The sequence below is a fragment of the Cebus imitator genome, unplaced genomic scaffold (assembly GCF_001604975.1).
Source record: "Cebus imitator isolate Cc_AM_T3 unplaced genomic scaffold, Cebus_imitator-1.0 Scaffold339, whole genome shotgun sequence".
Classification (NCBI taxonomy): Eukaryota; Metazoa; Chordata; class Mammalia; order Primates; family Cebidae; genus Cebus; species Cebus imitator.
This window is the reverse complement of record NW_016107654.1, coordinates 1,295,137-1,303,324: the sequence shown is the minus strand read 5'-3', so window position 1 is coordinate 1,303,324 and position 8,188 is coordinate 1,295,137. Positions and strand designations below refer to the sequence as shown.

The following is an 8,188-nucleotide window of genomic DNA, read 5'->3' as shown; positions in this document are numbered from 1 at the left end:
GACAGAGCGTGAGTGAGCCGAGATTGTGCCACTGCACTGCAGCCTGGGCGACAGAGCGTGAGACTGTCTCAGGAAAAAAAAGTTGGAATGATTCTGGGAAGTCGTTCCTTAGGTAAATAAAATGCCACCCCGAGAGTTGCCCTCTGGGGAGAGGACTCTGGAGGCCGCCCTCCACCCTCAGGCCAGGCCTGCCTGTCAGTCCCTGCCTCCCTGGACTGCCTCCTGGGAATCGCAGCGCACACCATGCCCTGTTCTTCCTCCTCCCCATTCCCAAGTTGCCCTGCCTGGAGTCTCCCTTCTAGGAGTGAGCCCCTGCCGTGTGGGCGGCACTGGAAGCCCCTCCCTGGCTGTCCCCAGTTCCCTGAAATAAGACTGCTTTCCTGCTAGAGAGATGCCCCCAGTCCCACCTTCTTTTGCTGGGCTCTCAGGGGCTGGGATTGGGGGCAGAGCACACTTAGAGCTGGCTTGGCCTACAGGCTGCTGTTGTAAGGAGCGTAGCAGGTGAGCACCAGGTGAGGCATGTTCCACGGGAAACACAGGAAGGCGCTGGAGGCTGCTGCCAGGGAGCAGTGGGTTCCAGGTCCTCACACCCAGCCTGCTTCCCTGTGTGAGACAGTGGACACACATGTGTCTGCCTCTCATCCACAGCCCCCCCGTTGCTACCTGGGGAGTCTGCATGGTTGCTGTGGCCTGGTTCCGGGTTCGAGGCTATGGACATGCCTGGTCTGCCCTCATCTGCAAACTCTGTTGCTACCTGGGGAGCCTTCATGGTTTGCCGTGGCCTGGTTCCCCGTATGAGGCTGTGGACACACATGTGTCTGCGTCTCTCGTCCTCAGCCCCTGTTGCTACCTGGGGAGCCTCCAGGGTTGCCGTCCAGTGTTTCGAGTCTCATCTCACGGGTGTCTGGGCCGTGGAAGTTCTCTGTGCTTCGTGGGGCCAGCATGTGTGCACTAACTTCACTTCAGCCAGAGGCTTTGAGGGCTTTGGACTCAGGCTTTACCCAAACTGCTTACAGGGCTGGGGGCACTGAGCGCCTGTCTCCCCTTTTTCTCATGAAAATGCTGACAGGAGAAAGTGTGATTTGGAGATTTGTAGTCGGTTGTCCTTGCTCACCCGCCTGCCCTTCTAAAGGACTCTGGCTTTCCCGAGAAGCCTCCTGGGTGGTGTTGGTGCCGGGAGCCGAGAGACAGAGTGAGGCCTCCAGGAAACCCTTGGTGTGCTGGGTGACTGCTTGCCCTCCCTGTCTGCCCACTCTGCCCGGTGAGTGGATCTAGATATCTTCATTGTTCCCTTCCTCTGTCCTCAGCATCAGCCCAGCCCTGAGCAGGCCCCTCCCCACGCAGCAGGAGCTCTGTGATGGCAGGTTAAAGAGGCCCACCTGAGGGTGCTCTCTAAGGGGAGTGGAGCCCCGTGGAGTCTCCGCCCGGGAGGCTGAGGGAGGAAGAACCCCAGTTAATCCAGGAGGAAGGGTGGGGTGCAGGGGTGGCTGGACGGTGCTCAGAGAGGCAGGGAGAGTGAGCACGGCACAGAGTGGCCTTGGTGCCTAGAGAGGCAGAGGAGAGGGCACGGTGCAAGGTGCTGAGGCCGTCTGTGGCCGCCTTGGTGGGGCTTACTGAGTTCCAGTGGACAGCAGGCGCCAGGGCAGGGCTGGCACATGGAGGACTCTGAAGGCCATGTGCGTCGTCTGCAGTATGGAAACGTGGTAGTGAGAGGGAGCTTGCACTGGCCAGCCCCAGGCGGCTGCACTCCTGCCCCAGGGCTGCACTGGTGGCATGGCTCTCTCCCAAGTGTCTCCAGGGCCTGAGTGCCGGCAGGTGGGCGTCTGCTGCCCAGTGGGTTTGCTGAGATATACTTTAGAAGGCGTCCACCACTCTAGAACATGCTTATTGCATGGGGGGACTGAGAGCCTAGTCCTGAGAACCTCTGACATTAGTGTTAACAGGAGGGCAGCCTGTGCCCCTAGCTGGGAATGAGGGGTGAGTGGCAGGAAGCCCGTGTGTCCGTGCCTCTTTGAGCTGTGGGTTGGGTGTGTGGACGCCAGCTGTGTGGTCCTCACCCTCACTGAGCCCTAGTTTCCATACTAGCGGCGGGAGATGGGACTCGAGGGTCTCCAAACCTCCCCGAAGCTGTGCGGCTCTGCCTCTCAGTCTTGTCCGCAGGTCAGCGGGGAACTGACCCCGCACCCTTGCCTGCTACTGATCAGTTTGGTGTTCTCTCAGGAGGACTGTTCTGGAATTGAGGTGTAGCATGCTGTGTGTTCTTCCTTAGGGCTTTGTCGTTCGTGGGGGTCACAGCTCTCATGGCTGCCGCTAGCGTGACCCCCCCCGGCTCCCTGGAGTTGCTACAGCCTGGCTTCTCCAAGACCCTCCTGGGGACCAAACTGGAAGCCAAGTACCTGTGCTCCGCCTGCAGAAACGTCCTGCGAAGGCCCTTCCAGGCGCAGTGTGGCCACCGCTACTGCTCCTTCTGCCTGGCCAGCATCCTCAGGTGCGCGGGCCCGCAGGCTGGGAGGAGGGGCCGGCAGGCCGGGCTGGCTTTTGAGCCACACTGCCCAGCCTGGTAGCTCCCAGCACGGCTGGGTTCGGCTTAGATGTGCTCCAGGTGTCGATACTGCCTGGCTTTCGGAGGTTTAACACAAAGAATGTAAAATTAATAATTTTAAGATAGCATTTTGAAATAGTGTTTTGGATACATGGGGTTAAATATAATAATCATTACAGTTAATTTTACATTTTTGTTATTTTTAATGTGAGTACCAGAAAGTTGAAAGCTCCGCCTCCTGCTCCCTTTTTGGCTGCTCTAGGCAGCTAAGGCAGCCGCCTTTCTTGCAGCTGAGCCGTCTGAGAGGCGTGGTCTCTGCAGGTCAGCGCAGCTGTGCAGCACCTGAGTTCCTGCAGCAAGCGTCCTTGGCTTTTCAGGAAGGCCTTGTTCACATGCAGGGAGTGATTGGGCCTCAGGAGGTCATGCCCTGGGTTCTCCTGTCAGGATTCAAATCTTCTCATCTACTTTAAATCTTTAAAAACATTGTACTGTGAATCCTGGGGGTTAAAAAAATGTACAGTTAACATATGATTGCTGCTCGTTCATTAAAGATGAGAAGGTTTAAAGAAATCATGGTGTGGAGTTAGGTTTTTGAACTGAAGCAAAGGGTGTTCATTTATGTTTTGCATTACATTTCATAGTGGGATTTTCTTTTTTTCCCTACTAGCTCTGGGCCTCAGAACTGCGCTGCGTGTGTTCACGAGGGCATATATGAAGAAGGCATTTCTATTTTAGAAAGCAGTTCGGTAAGTAAAATATCTTAAAGCTAAAAATGCTGAACAGAAAACGTCTTGGAATTTCCTTTAACAACGTGGGTGGGGCCGGGCACAGTGGCTCACAACTGTAACCTCAACACTTTGGGAGACCCAGGCAGGAGGATTGCTTGAGTCCAGGAGTTTGAGAACAGCCTGGGCAACATAGTGAGACCTTGTCTCTGTAAAAAAATTCAAAACTTAGCAGGGACTGGGCACAGTACCTCACACTTGTAATCCCAGCACTTTGGGGAACCGAGGTAGGTGGATCACCTGAGGTCAGGAGTTTGAGACCAGCCTGGCCCACGTGGTATAACCCCATCACTACTAAACATACAAAAATTAGCCGGATGTGGTGGTATGCACCTGTAGTCCCAGCTACTTGGGAGGCTGAGGCAGGAGGATTGCTTGAACCTGGGAGGTGGAGGTTGCAGTGAGTCAAGATCATGCCACTGTACTCCAGCCTAGACAGCAGAGCAAGACTCCATCTCAAACAAAACAAAACAAAAGCCCCAACAACAACAACAACAAAAACTTAGCTGGGTGTGGTTGGCACATGCCTTTAGTCCCAGCTACCTGGGAGGCTGAGGTGGGAGGATTGCTTAAGCCCAGGAGAGAGAGGCTGCAGTTGGCTGTGATCACATCACCCTACGACAGCCTGGGCAACAGGGCAAGACCCTGTCTCTGGAAAGCAAAACAAAACACAACACCAGTGGCCAAGTGAAGCTTTAGAAGCCAGAAGTTGGCTGGTCATGGTGGCTGTAATTCCAGCACTTTGGGAGGTCGAGGCAGGTGGATTGCCTGAGCTCAGGAGTTCGAGACCAGCCTGGGCAACACGGCGAAACCCCATGTCTACCAGAGATACAAAAACTTAGCCGGGCATGCTGGCGCATGCCTATAGTCCCAGCCACTTGGAAGGCTGAGATGGGAGGATCGCTTGAGCCTGGGGGACGGAGGTTGCAGTGGGCCAAGATCATGCCACTACATTCCAACCTGGGTTACAAAGTGAGACCCTTTCTCAAAAAAAAAAAAAAACAAAAAGGCAGCCAGAAGTTGTCCCTTTGCAGACTTGGGAAGTTTAGGGCTTGGAAACTTTGTCATCAAGGTGGGTCAGTCCTCAGAGAGTCATCCTCGCTCCTAGGGTGACCTGGGAAGGTGGCACGACACGGAGTTGGTTTGGTTTGGTTTGGATGCGTGGCCCTGTGTTCCTGGGTTTCAGCGGGGAGGCCGGGAGGAGGTTTAACCTGAGGGCTGTTCCTCTCCCTAGGCCTTCCCAGATAATGCTGCCCGAAGGGAGGTGGAGAGCCTTCCGGCCGTCTGTCCCAGTGATGGGTGCACCTGGAAGGGGACCCTGAAGGAGTACGAGGTAAAGTCGGGCGGCCCTTCAGAGGCTGCGTGTTGCATGGTGACAGAAGCCCCAGCAGTCAGGGGTCGTCCCCACCCCCGAAGCAGTTAGGACCTTGGCCTATATTTTCCTCGTGCTGGGGCTGAAGCCTGTGTGATGTCTGTGGAGGAAAAGACATAGCTGCTTCTTAGAGTATGTCCGTTTAGAAACACATGTAGTGGGCAGGGCACAGTGGCTGACGCCTGTAATCCCAGCACTTTGGGAGGTGGAGGCAGGCAGACCGTGAGGTCATGAGATTGAGACCATCCTGGGCAACATGGTGAAACCCTGTCTCTACTAAAAAATACAAAAATTAGCTGGGCGTGGTGGCGCGTGCCTGTAGTCCCAGCTACTCGGGAGGCGGAGGCCGGAGAATTGCTTGAACGCGGGAGGCAGAGGTTGCAGTGAGCCGAGATTGCGCCACTGCACTCCAGCCTGGAGCCTGGCCACAGAGCGAGACTTTCTCTCAAAAAAAAAAAAAAAGAAAGAAAGAAAGAAAGAAAGAAACACACGTAGTGCAGAGCACAGACCTGCACCGTGGAGCTGGGGCTGTGTGGCCTCCAGTGAGGCACTAGCCCTCCCTATGCCTCAGGTTTCTTGTCTGTCGAGCGTGGGTGGGTGGCTGTGAGTGGGAGGTGCCTGTGTGAGCCCCGGGAAGGCTGCGGCTATCCAAGCAGTAGCATTTCCTGGGAATGGCGGGAAGGTCACCGTGCGCCGGGACTGCAGCTGTCGAGTTTGGTGGGAGTTTTTGTTGTGTCTCTTTTGTCCACAAAGGATTTCTTATTTTGAATTGTGTTGACACTGGAGATAGCAGAAATAATGGACACATTTGTCCTGTGGTCACAGAAAGGCTTCCAGCCAGCAACATAGGCAGCGGCCCGCACTTCACTTGGAAATGGACACATTTGTCCCTGTGTGCCAGGCGAGGTGGGCTCACCTTCCTGCATGGGCATATTGGGGGCTTCAGTGCGAGTCTCATGTCACCTTTTCGGCATTTGGAAACTTAGCCTGTAGTGCAGAGGACGGGAGGTGCTGAGAGAGCTAATTTAGGCCTCTGCAGCTCACCAAGCTGTGCAGTCTTCTTTCTCATCGTAATGAGTGCCCTTTAAGAAGTTTCCCTCTGGGATCCTTGCGCGGGATTCCGGGAGTAACGCTGTCCACAGAGCCCACAGGTAGAGGCAGCCCAGTGTCCACGGATGAATGGATAAATACAGAGACTGTGGTCAGTGCACTTGGTGGCATGTGATTCAGCCTTAGGAACGAAGAAGATTCAGACACGTGCTCCCCAGAGATGAACTCTGAAGGCATTGCACTGAGTGTAATGAGCCAGCCACCAAAGGACAAATCCTCTGTGATTCCACTTACATGACGTCCCGGGAGTGGTCACATCCATGGAGACAGGAAGTAGAGTGGAGGGGCAAGGGTCACTGCTCCGTGAGTACTGAGTCGTCATTGGAATCTCAAAGAGAGGAGGCACCTTGATGCCATCCAGTCCGGCTCCAGGTTGGTGAGGCTGTGAGGGCTGTTTGCTTGGAACCCTGGCTGTCTGCACTTAGGAGAGCTACCTGCCCAGGCAGGGGCTGGGGTGTCCTGCCCAGCCGGACCCTGGGGTGTGGCCTGTTGGGTTTGGAGTTGGACCTGCGCTATTGTGGGTTTCTCCTTTCCCACTCCCTGCTCCGCAGGCCTGGCCCCACCTCCCTCGGTTGACATTCTCTGCTTTGTGGTCTTTGGCTCCAGGTTTCATTGTTTCAGAACCACCCAGCTGCATCAGGTGGACAAGGGGACGTGCTTTCCTCCCTAGCACAGGGACTGAGTCCTAGACGTGGAGCTGGAGCTCCAGGGCACTGCCCCAGAGTGAGACTCCAACCTCTGTGGGCAGAGATGCCAGACCGCCCGCAGCCACGAAGCGCGACACCAGACTTTCTAGGTTCCTGCGCGGGTCTGCTGCACGAGCGGCTGCGGTGCATAACATCGTCCGCCCCAGCCCTGCTCTTCTAAAGAGACCTGCAGCTTGGTCATCACCCAGTGCTATCTGCAAGGGGGATGGCTTCCTGGGCTGGTTGCCCAGGGTCAGGGTCTCCCTGGGAGTGTGAGGGCACCAGCTGGGTGCAGGGAGTAGGGGTGCTATGTGCCATGCTACCCTCCTAGAGGACTGAGAGGCACCTGGGGGACAGGTTGGGTCACAGTTCCCAGCCCTGCACTGGACCCCAAGTCCTCTGGGGTCCCTGCCACCTCCAGGCTCATGGGATGCAACACTGGCAATTATGAAGGCGTCCGGCTGAGGGCCAGGAACCATAGCCAGCCCCCGGGCTGGGGCGCCACGCGGCCCGGCAGGCACGCAGGGTGGAAAGTCCCTGGCTGCACCCTTTGAGAGCTCTGGAAAGTCCCTGAGAGGAGTCGGGTTTGGTCATGTGGGAGGGGCGGGCACAGCTCTGGAATAGCTTGGCTGTGGCCTTTGATTTTATTGATAAAACCTCTCACTGGCTGTAAGTGTCACACACATGGGGGCGGAAATGCAGCCCTCTCTGCGGAGTTGGGGGCCGCCTCTCCTTGCTCTCAGGTTGCTCAGAGTACGCTGCTAGCTGGGGTGTTGTTGTGAGTGCAATGCTGAGGCTAAGGCGGCTTTTTTTCCTTGGTGGTGTGAAATTTTTTGGGAAAGTGGAAAATCCTGCTTAGCTTTTGAATATGTTTTTCCTTTGCAATGATACCTTTCTAGGAACTGAATGATTTTATTCATTTTTTTATTTTCATTTTCTTTGAGATGGGGTCTCGCTCTGTCGTGCAGGCTAGAGTGCAGTGGTGTGGTCTCAGCTCACTGCGACCTCTGCCTGCCAGGTTCAGACGATTCTTCTGCTTCAGCCTGTAGGCACCTGCGACCATGCCTGGCTAATTTTTTGTATATCTGGTAGAGACGGCGTTTTACCATGTTTGCCAACCTGGTCTTGAACTCCTGACCTCAAGTGATCCACCTGCCTTGGCCTCCCAAAGTGCTGGGATTCCTGGCATAAGCCACCACACCCGGCCAAATTGAATGATTTTAAAACTTCAGATAAAAAATGTTTATGGAGTACCTGCCTAGTGCTAATAGCAGAGCTGAATTCCCCAGCGGTCCCGGAGCTGCGTGCTCTGGCAGCTGGGTGGTGGGGGTGCAGGGAGACCTTCCAGAGAGGACACAGGCCGGCCACACAAGCAGTGGAAAGGCCAGGAAAGGCCGGATGCTCGGCCTCATGGACGTTCTAGTAAAATTCAAAGGTATGATGACTGTATTTGCGACAGACGTGTAGTTTGAATTCTGGCTGAATAAACTTGATTTCTTTGAACTGTGTCCGCCATGGGTGAGGAGAAGACTGACACAGATGGTGGTAGGTGTATCAGCTGTAGCACTGCCCTGGGTCCCATGGGCAAGTTCAGGTACGAGTGCCAAGAGGAAGGTTTTATTTCTGACGTGTCTGGCACGCAGCACATGTGAGCAGGGAGTAGGAGGCTGACAGTGGAGCCCAGCGCAGCCCC

At 55.3% G+C, this 8,188-nt stretch overlaps 1 protein-coding gene across 9 annotated transcripts in view; it reads left to right on the top strand.

The window, feature by feature from the left end:
- The window catches only part of TRAF2 (TNF receptor associated factor 2), a 36,043-nt gene that overhangs the window by 6,070 nt on the left and 21,785 nt on the right, over positions 1 to 8,188 (top strand). For 4 of the 9 annotated variants that reach the window (XM_037730316.1, XM_037730311.1, XM_037730315.1 and 1 more), the window contains 4 exons: positions 2,086 to 2,160; positions 2,270 to 2,488; positions 3,210 to 3,288; positions 4,562 to 4,660. In XM_037730316.1, the coding sequence (XP_037586244.1) occupies positions 2,301 to 2,488; positions 3,210 to 3,288; positions 4,562 to 4,660 (366 nt within the window). In that variant the 5' untranslated portion in view covers positions 2,086 to 2,160; positions 2,270 to 2,300. Of the gene's footprint in view, positions 1 to 782; positions 1,262 to 2,085; positions 2,161 to 2,269; positions 2,489 to 3,209; positions 3,289 to 4,561; positions 4,661 to 8,188 lie in introns of those variants that run through there. The other 5 variants (XM_017505546.2, XM_017505547.2, XM_037730312.1 and 2 more) reach the window with 2 other exon arrangements.